Consider the following 12,661-nt stretch of genomic DNA (forward strand, 5'->3'; position numbering starts at 1 on the left):
GCCGGAGGAGCAGTACGTCCCACGGGCACTGACCGGCGGACTCACCTGGCTCCGCGCCAGAGAGAGCGTCCAGTAAGCCCGACTACCGTCCCCACCACAGACACGGCAGAGCTTCTCCAGCGCCGAGCCAGGGGCAGCGTCTGTGGGCACACGCAGGTCAGGTGAGTCTTTTTGGATGCGAAAGAGATTACCAGCCTCGGACCAGCCCTGCCGATACTTCTGCGACATCTCTCTGCCTTAGAGCCTGAAGAGTTTGCCATTTGATTGGGTGCTTCACCCGACTGAAACTGCGAAGTATGGACAGGCACGTTTGCAGTGAAGTTGTTGTTGATGACGAAGATGATGATAGCACCATTATAGGGGTATCTGTGTGAAAGCGTGGCACAGAGAGAGGAGGTGCAAAAGAAAAATCTCTTGGGTCCAAGTTGGTATTAACAATGGTCTAAGTCAGCTAAAGTTCTTTCTTCTGAAATCAGCTTTATGCCAAGCAAATGTCTTTTCAAAATTCAAATTTTCCATAACACAATTCAAATTTTCCATAACACCCAGGCTCTTAAGCTCAGCGGTTTCAAGCATGCAGTTCAGCACAGACTGGACTGCCAAGCTGAACACCTACTTCCTAGCCACCTGTAACAGGAAGTACAGTAATGCAGCTGTAGAACTTCTCTTTCGGTCTTTCAGCACAGGAGAGTGAAACCCCAAACCGAAGAGGAAGAAAATGAAAACCGATCATTCCTCGCCCCTGACATGCGCTGAACGGTCTTCAGAGACCTCTAAGTATACTGTCCACAATTCTGACCACCACAACACAAAAAACACATTGTGCCACTACAGAATTAGTTCAGAACAGAGCAACCAGATCTATTTCCAAGCTTAAAACAGACATCTGTTACTGACAGAGCCCTGAATGTCTTGAACAGAGAAGATAAGAAATAAGATCACTTTATTGGCCCTATACAATTTCTTGCATTAGGAATTAGTCTTTTCGCAGACCCCAGCTTGCTCTCCATGAGACACACAGATCAAGACGAGCTGATCCAAATATTCAAAATCCTCACAGGTGCCGACAATGAGAACCCAGTAAACTACTTCAGAACGAACAGGGAAACGCAAGGGGAAACGACATGGAGGCATATTTAAAACGAGAAGAACCGGAGACACGTCTGTACGGGGCTGTGGGAGTCGGGGACAAGACGCCCACAGTGTCAAGAAGCGGGTCTTTGAGATCCTGGGATAAATGAGTTACCAAGTACAAGATGAGCCAGGGTGGGGTAGTATCACTGCCCGGGGATATGCCTGTGACCCGTCTTATCTTAAGAGTTGTAAAATCGCAGAGGGAGGCCCTGTTGTTTACAAGAGAGTTTTCTCTCACTACATTGCCCAGGCCAGTTTGTTGCTGCGGGCTGGTGTGACGTGTCAGGGTGAACACTGTTTTTCTTCTGCCCTGGAAAATGCAAATGAGCACAAAGCATTCTGCACTGATCTGGTTTTCTCTTTCACCTGGCAGCCACGCTGCAACACTGACATTTAAAACACCTCACACCCTCTCTCCCTCTGGGGACAGTTTAACAGTTTAGTGCAAAGCGGAAACTGGCGTTCGGTTTTAAAGTGATAATATAAGGAATATGCCTTTGGATAGAGCTCTTTTCACCCCCGATGGTTCCAGCAGCCCCACTGCACAACAGATCAGGGGGAGGACCAAGAACCTGCCTTTCCAATTTAATTAAGAGAGAATGTGCGATTTAGGTTTTACATTCGGCATAACTGGGATCTAGCCTTAATCACGTTTGGCTAGGCCCAGAGTTGCTTTTCTTGCATCTTCAGCATCAAACCTCCACTGAAAACAAGGTGCGCCCAGTACACAATCTGCATTTCGCTTTGCTTGGTATCCTGATGGCGGCAAGCCTTCCAGAAACTCTGAACAATTGCGCCAGCTTCGTCACCCTTCACCTCTCTCCTTTCCTAATCTCCCGCCTTTCTCTTCCCATTTCCGGTTGAGCGTCTAACCCACCGCGCCTACGGCCCCAGCCAGTTTCGTCTCTGCTGTAGCTTGGGCCTAGAGAGCTACAGAGAAAGGTTCCCGCCCCTTCGTTTGGAGTCCCACTAGTTGGTGCTGGCCCTCAACCGTTTCCCTCCCAAACTTAGTCGATATTCCTAAGAGTGCAGCTCAGAATACATTCTTATCCACTACTCCGTTACGCGTAGCTAACATCAGAAAGCAGCAGCTCTTTTCCGTTGTCTGCATCAGGCTACTATTCTGGACTGCCGTTTTGCTTGACTGCCAAGTGATGGTTCTCTTCCCGTTTCTGTTTCACGCTGCAGTGACTGGAAGAGCAATATCTTCTGCTGCCTACCACAGACTTCCAGAGCTGTCTTTAGCTGTACTAGCATCTACCCAGGTGGAAATGTTCTCCATTTCCTTTTATCCAGATAGCTTCAAGGACTGTTGTGCACTGGGTAACATATGCATTAATACTGGTTTTAGAGTTTTATCATGTTATTTTAGAAACAATATAATACAGGTATTATTGTATTATATAGACTATTGTTCTTTTACACTGTGTGGCAATTTATTTCCCGACTGTCATGTTACTCTGGAACACAATGGGCTACAGTGAACAACACTGATGTGCCCTCACCAATCTTTTTTTCCATTTTCTCAATCCCTGAAACCTGAGCTCGTAAGCATGACAAAGCAACCAAACAGCACAGGATATTGTTACTTAACTGTTCCATTTCCCTGTTAACGTTAATATTCCCAGTCCTACACGCTACAATCCGAGATTTAGCTGTACCCGATTTCACAATGACACACGAGAGAAGCATTCTTCCATCACAAGGCAAGGACAGGGAAAAACCAAGAATATCTCATGTGAATTTACCCTGACAAACAGGAAGGGATAAGCTAATAAACTTGGAGGGGGTTTTCCTGGTCTAGGGAACCATGGGAGCTCAGATGGCAAGGGCGTCTAGCTCCTGACCAGAAGGTCCTGGGTTCAATCCCAGGTAGGGGTAAGTGATGTAGCTCCAATTCCTTCCAGACAACTCCCAGGTCCACAACCTGCTTTCCAACTGAGTACCGGAGGTTAATCCTTCCAGGGGTAATAGGCTGGCCGGAGCGTGATACTAACCACATCACCTCCACCTCCAGTGTCAGATGGTTGAGAAAAAATGGTGGCCCTAGTCCCCCATGGGCCCTGATGGCCTGAAAAGAGACCTTCCAGGTCTAGCTGGTTTGCTCACAGGGTAGAAACCTGGAAGAACTTAAAACAAAACGGAGAGGGGCCGATGGGTTTGCCAACTCTCCCGGGCCCGGAGCTGAGCTACGTAGGTTCGGAGAACGGTTCTAATTGTGTTGTTCTGCAGGTCGGTCCAGCACCATGACAAACGTGGACAGCGACCGATGATCCGCTGAGGTCCAACCCCCATCCCAGCCCCAACGGGACACAGGGGTCAGCATGGAGCCGGAGCGCGAGCCACAGTTCTGGGGGGGCCCGGGCGAGGTCTCCCCCGACCTCGAGTGCGCCATCTGCTTCAGCCAGTTCAACAACGTCTTCCGCACCCCCAAGATGCTGCAGTGCCAGCACACCTTCTGCCTGGAGTGCCTGGCGCGCATGAACGTCAAGTCCTCCCAGCCGGACACCATCCGGTGCCCCCTGTGCCGGGGGCTGACCCCGCTGCCAAACCTGGGGCTGCCCAAGCTGGACAACAACCCCGCCATCCTCTCCTACCTCCCCGAGGCCATGCAGCGCGTCTACAGCATCCGCTTCAACCGGAACAAGGGGCGGCTGCTGGTGAAGAGGCCCACCGAGGTCCACGGCCTGCCCCCGCTCTGTACCGTCAGCCAGTCTCTGGACGTGGGGCTGCCCAGCGACCACGCCGCCAGGGGCCAGAGCCAGGGCAACGCCCTGATGCACATGTCCAGCAAGCCCCTCTGCCGCGCCTTCATCATGGTGTCGGTGGTGCTGTCGATGGTGCTGCTCACCTGCACCATCATCTTCATCATCAGCAGGAAGTAAGAGGTGGCCGCCGCAGCCCTGCGGAGAGACGGTGGTGGTGGGGGGGGGGTTCCCCACGGGTTGCACCGCGGCGCAAAGCACATTTCTTTGCAAAAGTAGGCCAAGAGAAGAGTGTAATCGGGACGACTTGGGAGGTGGCTGGCCTTAGCGCCATGGGGCAACGGCGCCCCTCTTCTCCCCGACCGGTTTACCGGGCGACTGGCATTTCGAGGACAGGAAAGCGAGACCTGATTTTCCTAACCACTTCCCACAGCTGGGCTGGGTTTTGACAACTCTTTAGAGCTCAGCTTAGAAATTCGAGGAAGAAACGCCTTTAACCCTTAATTGACGGTGAACATACTGAATTGCCTGAAGACTGAAGAGCCGACAACTGTCTGTTTTACCTCGTATGTGGAGACACATTAAGAATGCAACATCAATACAGAGTACTGGTTTTTACCACCCATCGGATGGGTTTTTAGTAAATGTACATGGGAGAGCAGGTGGCTCACCTGAGAGATCATCGTAAGGCTCCGACTTAAATATACTTCTGTATAATAACTTCATATGGAATAAGTTATCTACGTTATTACTTAAAGGAATGGATTTAACATACAAGGGCACTTCTGGAAGAAATTCTTAAAACAATGATTAAGACAGGAAAAAAATATGCGGCAAGATATTGTGTAAATATAGAATAAAAAAGAGGAAAGAAATATTCTATGCACTGTTTATCTAAATTTACATACATATACAAAGCATGGAATACATCGCATGCAGTTCTGTGCATCCATCACAAGCCCCATGTTGCGGCTTATCTGCATCGTCTGGCACATCACGTTGGTTTTGGAGGGGGAAGTTTCTCTTCGAACCTCAACTGTAGTGCTACACTAATAAAACATTCTTCCCCCAAAAAAAGTCCTTGAACTGAAATACCCCCACCACACAGGCATGTTGTAGAATATATGCAGCACCTTGTAGAAGTCTTCAGACCTTTCCCGTGGGATCCCATTTAGTGAAATTCACAAAACGATGCGTACACCTTGTTTTCCAAAACATACATGTTTTACTCCATTAGACTTAGGCCTGCCACAGCAAAGGGTTTGAATTCTTGTGCGATCGTGACCCTTCAATTGTTGGATCATAGGATCTAATGATAATTTCACTGCATTCATTTTTGTGTGTGAAGTTGTGTGAACAGCCGGGATTATTAAAAAGAAGGATATGGATCTCAAGAGGACTGAACTGAAGCCCAGGGAGGCTGTGCCAAAGGCGTCATTAACCCATATAACGAGCACACTAGCACATTGTATTCAACACTATTCAAGCATCAGATCTCACAATAGACCGGTTCTCTAGCCTAGATCATTCTGGCCCAAACACGAATTCACAAAGAACGCCTACCTGTTCTCTATCCATTCTTCTGCTGATAGCCTTCACAGGCATTCATTACCTTTGGAACAGCGAGATACCCCTGTCCCAGCTCACAGGCGGAGGGGTGGGAGGTTGTTGCTCTCAAGAGCCTCCAACCCCGTCAGACGCAAATCGCAACGTCTTCCCAAGCGGAACAGCAGGCCCCGCTTAGTGCGTCTGACAATTCGAGAACTGGACACTAGAGGGCGACATTGCTGCAGGTTTCACAGGGCAGGGACAGAAACGGGCTTCGCTCCAGTCTCGGGGCCGGAGAGACGCGCTCTTCCCCCGAATTATCAGCTGGGTCGCTGGCCGCCTGGCTGCCCCCCCCAACCCCAGCACAAACCCCAAGCTGAGGGCCTTACTGAGGAGCGCAGGGGCTGCTGAAACAGCAGCAGCTCTCCACAAGACCTGCCTGTATATACACAATTCAATGCAAACAGGTGCTGTGAATTCACCTCAGTACATTACATGCAATAAGCATCTATTAAATTCTAGGTTTATGTCTGTACGTATAATGTTTCCAATTATTAATGGAAATCCCACACTTTACTAGTGATAAAGAGGAGTGTCTCCAGCATTATAATGTAGGGTTTCACAGAGCTGTTTGCCCTGAGGTATGCAGATGGGGGGGGGGGGGGGATATGTGAATATTCCAAAGAAACACAGAGTGTCATCTTTGACTCACGAGGTCTCGGTAATCGATTTGCTCAATGCCATCTGAAGGTTAGGCACTTTCCTTCAGGTACGCCCCAGCGAAGCTGCCTCGCCTTATAACACAACAAGATACCGCAGCACCGGTCACACTCCAGGTGCTTCTGCTCCTGCTGGCACTGCGCCGGGATAATAATAATAGCTTACACTTATATAGCGCTTTTCTGGACACTCCACTCTACAGGAGTTTACAGGTAATGGGGATCCCCTCCACCACCACCAGTGTGCAGCCCCACCTGGATGATGCGACGGCAGCCATAGTGCGCCAGAACGCTCCCCACACACCAGCTCTCAGTGGGGAGGAGAGCAGAGTAATTAAGCCAATTTATAGATGGGGATTATTAGGAGGCCATGATTGATAAAGGCCGATGGGAAATTTGGTCAGGACACCGGGGTACACCCCTACTCTTTTCGAGAAACACCCTGGGATTTTTAATGACCACAGAGAGTCAGGACCTCGGTTTTACGTCTCATCCGAAGGACAGCACTTGTTTACAGTATAGTGTCCCCGTCACTATACTGGGGAATTAGGACCCACATGAGCAGCAGGGTGAGCGCCCCCTGCTGGCCCCACTAACACCTCTTCCAGCAGCAGCCTTAGTTTTTCCCAGGAGGTCTCCCATCCAGGTACTGGCCAGGCTCACACCTGCTGAGCTCCAGTGGGGCTGCCAGTTGTGAGTTGCAGGGTGATATGGCTGCTGGGATACACTGCCGCTGCCAGAGGAGACCACGAGCACTGCAGGAGCAGGGCAAGACGGAGGAGGAGAAACAGGGTGGATTAAGGAAGGGAGTGGAGGGACAGAAAAGCAGGAAGAGAAAGAGGAGCAAAATTGCGGAGAAGCAGGAGACTGAGCACAGGAAAGACAGGCAGAATGGGGAGAAGCCTCTTTTCCCAGCTGGCAGGCTCTCTGGACCACAGAGGAAGGCAGGAGAGCTGTGAAATGACTCACTGGTTGGGGGTCAAAGCTCTCCGTTAAAAACCCGACATGAAAATACTGTTTGTCACAACCAGTTAGAGACACCAGACTGCCTACGCACGCAAGGGCGAACGGCCCCATTGTACAGCTTAGAAGGATTCATACCATTGTACGCAAGGCATTTAGTTTAGGGTGACCTGGCCCACTGGTCTTCTTCCAAACACTCAATCAGGGAACGGACTGCGATATTTTAACCAGAGCCAGAAACGTACGTTTAGTGCCTTTCATCAGGAACACCAGCGGCTCTGGAGACTTAACATTTGTTTGCAGAACAGGCCGACTCCTATAGTCTAGAAGCCAATGGTTTGAGCCTGCAGCTTCAAAAGGCACTAGCCCACTGCGACAGGGGTCAGTCACCCAAGCAGCTTCAAAAGGCACTAGCCCACTGCGACAGGGGTCAGTCACCCAAGCAGCTTCAAAAGGCCCTAGCCCACTGCGACAGGGGTCAGTCACCCAAGCAGCTTCAAAAGGCCCTTGCCCACTGCGACAGGGGTCAGTCACCCAAGCAGCTTCAAAAGGCCCTAGCCCACTGCGACGGGGGGGTCAGTCACCCAAGCAGCTTCAAAAAGGCCCTAGCCCACTGCGACAGGGGTCACCCAAGCAGCTTCAAAAGGCACTAGCCCACTGCGACAGGGGTCAGTCACCCAAGCAGCTTCAAAAGGCACTAGCCCACTGCGACAGGGGTCAGTCACCCAAGCAGCTTCAAAAGGCCCTAGCCCACTGCGACAGGGGTCAGTCACCCAAGCAGCTTCAAAAGGCCCTTGCCCACTGCGACAGGGGTCAGTCACCCAAGCAGCTTCAAAAGGCCCTAGCCCACTGCGACGGGGGGGTCAGTCACCCAAGCAGCTTCAAAAAGGCCCTAGCCCACTGCGACAGGGGTCACCCAAGCAGCTTCAAAAGGCACTAGCCCACTGCGACAGGGGTCACCCAAGCAGCTTCAAAAGGCCCTAGCCCACTGCGACAGGGGTCACCCAAGCAGCTTCAAAAGGCCCTAGCCCACTGCGACAGGGGTCACCCAAGCAGCCTCAAAACTGGACGCATGTTCCCAGGGTGGAAGGCAAGGCAGCAGAGGCTGCTGTTGGGACGCCCATGAGCCGAAGCCTTTAATCAACACGGCGCTTTCCTCCTGTTCCGCGAGACTCCTGCACTGTTTGCCCTCACACCCCGTTCCTGGAAGTCCTCAGACAGGGCAAACAGCAAACACCGCCGTGTGAAATCTGGGAAAGACCAAAAAGGACCACAAATCTCAAAACAGGCCCTCTGCCCAGGAAGGAGGAAGTGAGCCATGAAGTCATTTGTTGGTTAAAGAGCTTTGCAGTTTGGATAGACACTAAGTCAGTTTCCTGCTCTCAATTCCAGTAAGCCAAGACTGGAGCAACAGCAGTCAGTCCCGCAGGACATGAGAGCAGACTTCCAGCAATTAGGGACGCAGGTGCTACCGTAAATAATATCTGATTGCGCTTTATGCAAAACGCAATGAATCTCCCACAACACACCTCTTTAACCGATTTTCACTGCCAGAGTCGATACGCTTTGACAACAACATGGGAAACCTACTCTCAACATTGCACAAAAAAAAAAAATCAAAGCTAACATACCGCCCCAAAGTCTGCAAAAACTGCGGAAGTGAAAAACTTACAACCTACACTCCTCATCCGAAGCCAAACCTTGGTATTCTGCACCTGGGTGATGATCTGCGTTTTTTTTTTTTTTTACCGCTAGTCAAATTAATCATAGGGTTCTCTGGCGGGATCCCTCTATGTGCTCTCTCTTCTTTTACAAGCTTGTCGGAAATTTGTAAAAGACAAATCGGAAAAAAACAGGAGACCATTAGGAGCGGAGCCGCAGCTTTGTAATCGAATACACAGCCACCCCCCTCCCTCGGACTGGGTGGGCTCCTTCTGCAAAACCAAGCCCCTCCGAGGGGAGAGAAGGGGCCGGAATATCCCGGCTCCGAACTCGACTGCGGTTGAGGAAAGACAGACGGATTGTGGGAGAGTGTGGGGGGTTTGCTCAGCCGGCTGTGAGCAGACCCGGACCCACAGGCTCCGTTCCCTGAAAAGCCAAGGGCAGATTCTGGCGAAGCTCCAGCCCAGTAGCCGAGCCCCTCTTCCCCCGGGGAAGCCCGCCTGCCCCGAATTCTGGATCCGGCAGGATCAGCCCGGCGTCACGCGTGAGGAATCGGCAGCGGGTGGAATCGGCATTACAGAAGCCGCCAGGTATGCTTCCTGGGCTTTCTCCGCGTTGGTGGAGGCGTGACTCCGGCGCCGGTTTTCACAGCTTATTCACCCCCTGCGCTTCCTCAAGCACTTTCACACACGCAGGCCTGGGCGCCTCTTTACTCAGGGCTGACGCGCGCCCCCTCCCCCCTCTCACGGCAAGAGCCAACAGCCCGCCTCTAGGAAAAATCCCTCTCGAGAAACGGGCCACCCATGTGGCTTGTGAAGGCCGAATTTCCCAATAAAAAGGAGCAGAGAAAGCTCCTATGGGATTTGTTGGGGGCGAGATGGGAGACGACCAATCCGGTGGAGCCGAGAATGAGTGAACCAACCGGCTCCGCTGATGGTGGGCTTTACCGTTTAAATTCATGGACTCTTTCAACCTTGTCCAGCAGAACGCCCTGCGAAAGGCTTGCGCAAAGCCTGCCATCCCTTGAGCTCAGGTGACCGTTCAATAGCTCAAAAGCTCAGCTGGGATGAAAACCAGGAGGCTCAGAGCTCAGGACTCCTACCCCAGCCGGCGGGCTGAAAAACCTCCTGTAGGCACAGATCTGCTGCTTACAGGACATCAGGCCAGCAGGGGTAGGTCATACTGGGGAGGACAGATGAATATAGGGGAGAAATGATCTTAGTAGAGAGTTTTTGTCTTTATTTTCAAGGACATTTTCCAAGTGATGCCTTGCTGCTCATGTCTCTTCCAAGAGTTTTGCCCACGATGTGGTTTTTTTTCTCGTATCCCAAGAAAAATAGGTCAGAGAAAACCAAAAAGAGACAAATCGACTGACCAGCCGCTCCCAATGAACGGCGCCCCCAGGCAGAAAACAGAATTCGTCCCGGGGAAGAATATGCCGGCGTTCGATCGTCCTTACCGTCAGGGGACCAGACGAGCCTCAGTAAAGCCTCTCTACTGAACCCGTGAGCTCGTTGGCACCCAGAGTGGAGTGGAATAATGAGCACTGAGCACCAGGCCCGGACCCCCCCCCTCTCTAACCCCGCCACGGTTCAACCACAGGAACAGGAAGTGCTCCCTCCAGCCGAACTTGGCCCAAACCCACCGCCCCCTAATCTCACCTGCCGGCCGGGTGTCGATTTCACCCTGCTGCAATCTGATTTTGTGGTGGAGATGGATATTGCTTCACACGGTTTTGCGGCTTTAGAAAGCAGATCTCTTCTGCAGGGTTGCATAAACCAGATGCAGGCAGAACACCAGTAAAACGGAGCCCCCAGTTGTTACAGAGGAATCAGGTTTGAGGTGTACAGGTCAGCGCTGCCCCCCTGCCCAGACATGCCGTGTCTGGGTTGCGAAGTCTTATGGCGGGAGGCACGAATGATCATCTGCGACGCTCCCCGTCACACCGCGGTAGGGGCGCTAGCGAGCTTCCCCTCGGCAGACCACAGAGCCTGGGACTCCTGTCTGAGCTGTAATCAGATGCCCGAGGCCACAGGCGCGACTCTGTGTGCAATTGCAAAGGGCAGCATGGGGACTATTTTTATTAACATCAGTGTAAGATCTTTGCGAACAGATCTGGGGGGGGGTGGAGGGGAGTTTTAGATGATTGGCAGATTTTGGCCTCATCGTCATCGAAACCCAATCGAACCGCTCCAGACATCATTCCAGCCACCCACCAGACACCACCACAGGTCCGGACTCGTTCCTCAAGGGAAGCGGAGGAGAGCTCATGCTCCTGAATAACCATTCCCGACGCATGAGGAAATGACAGTCTCTCGTGCAATGGGCAAAGCCGAACCTGATCTCTGGGTTCCTTGACCCTTATCGTGGCTTTGATTTAAAACCAAAAAGCCGCTGCAGAAATGCACAAACCGCTGAAGTCAAGGAATGATCTGAACTGGGGAAGAAAAACAAACAAACTGTGGGGTTTTCTTTAGGCTGTTAAACATTTTTTCCCGCCCTGAATACACACTTGGGATTTCTCCCTCCTGTGTGGAGCAGAGGGATTCAAGGGCTCCTTGTGCCAGTTTTTTCCAGCCTGAGTAAACTCCATTTGCGTCAAGGTGTGACGTTGACACTAGACAGGGCCGACCCCATGCGCTCTGCTCCGAAAACCGCAGGAGCCATCGGAAACGTTTGGGGTCGGAAGAGAGAGACCAGACCGTCCAAATTCTTAAAGCGCTCGCTCACCGGCAACTCGGATTTCTGGAGTTCAAACGCGGAGTTGTTTCTTTAAAACGTGCGCATCACAGGGCAAAAACCTTCAGTGCAAAAAATTCCAAATCCGGAATCCGGAGAAATTCAACATTTGCCCCTTTACGCTAGACTGAAGAAATCTGCTCTTCAGGAGAAGTTTGGAAAACTGGCGACATTTTTTTAAAAATCTGGGCGTGGCCAGGCATAATCTGTCAATACATAACCTAACCTCAAAGATAAGGGTATTTTAGCACAGGAACTCTTGTGTAATTGATGACACTGTTGAAGTATCTCTTGGCACAGCACCGAGTGTGAAAGGAGGCGTAAGAACTCCAGATATGGCCTTGTACAACAATACACTGCTAAGAGGAAACATCTGCCAATCTGTGTTTTTACTTCACAAAAAAAGACCAGCTTCGGCTGGTGATATTCAACCCGGAAAATGGAGAAGAAAAAAATCGCCAGGCAAGTTTCTCAAAATTGACTGGAACACAGCTCTCCTAGTCAGCACCCAGTCTCTGTTTCATTTGAAGGCTGTTTTGGGTAAATTTGTTTTTAAATTAAATATGGGGGAAAGTGGGCATCATCACCGATCCCAAATTTAAATTTGCCCATCGTTGCGTGGGCACATGGCTCAACCCAATGAACTTAATACAGACCACAAGCAGAAACAGCAGCTCAGTGAACACAGGAAGCTCTTCTTTGCACAAACAGCGGGGAGGCTCTGGAACAGACAACCCAGCCATTTAGTCAAAACCAATTCAGAAGCTTTCTTCGAGACATCACTGAATTAAATTGTCAGAATATTGAGCTACTCACAAAACAGCGTTGCCATCTAATATATATCCTGATCTGTTCAGATCTCAGACAGCCAGCAGGGCTGGGCCCAGTCTATACTGGGGCGAGACTTCAAAGGAAACTAGGTTGCTGCTGCTGCAAGTGGTGTTGGTGGACCAGTAGGAGGTGCTCTTCCCACTGGACAAGAATTTACAAACAATTCTCTAGGCTGGGGTCAACAGGAAGTTGTCCTTTGGCCGACGCCTCCTTTGGGAAAAATCTCATGGCAGCGCTCGGGCAGGGATGTTGAATCTGGTGCCCAGGCTAAACTTCACTCTGGGCTTAAAGACCCTCAAGTATCCACTTAATTCAACCACTGAAGTCCTTTCCCACTTCTCCCTCTGACCAGCTGGGAAG

The 12,661-nt window shown here is 51.0% G+C and overlaps 1 protein-coding gene across 2 annotated transcripts; it reads left to right on the top strand.

The window, feature by feature from the left end:
• The first annotated feature begins 17 nt into the window (after positions 1-17).
• LOC148643875 (RING finger protein 225) lies at positions 18-5,918 on the top strand. 2 transcript variants are annotated; one of them, XM_088614661.1, is made up of 2 exons: positions 18-156; positions 3,367-5,918. In XM_088614661.1, exon 2 carries the CDS (start codon positions 3,459-3,461, stop codon positions 4,017-4,019), a length of 561 nt encoding a protein of 186 aa, XP_088470787.1. In that variant the 5' UTR covers positions 18-156; positions 3,367-3,458; the 3' UTR covers positions 4,020-5,918. The 2 variants fall into 2 exon arrangements, with proteins under 2 accessions (XP_088470787.1, XP_088470786.1); XM_088614660.1 differs by having other exon boundaries at positions 23-161.
• The last annotated feature ends 6,743 nt before the right edge of the window (positions 5,919-12,661 follow it).

The sequence above is a fragment of the Lepisosteus platostomus genome, chromosome 21 (genome assembly GCF_059453375.1).
Source record: "Lepisosteus platostomus isolate fLepPlt1 chromosome 21, fLepPlt1.hap1, whole genome shotgun sequence".
In the NCBI taxonomy this organism is placed as follows: Eukaryota; Metazoa; Chordata; class Actinopteri; order Semionotiformes; family Lepisosteidae; genus Lepisosteus; species Lepisosteus platostomus.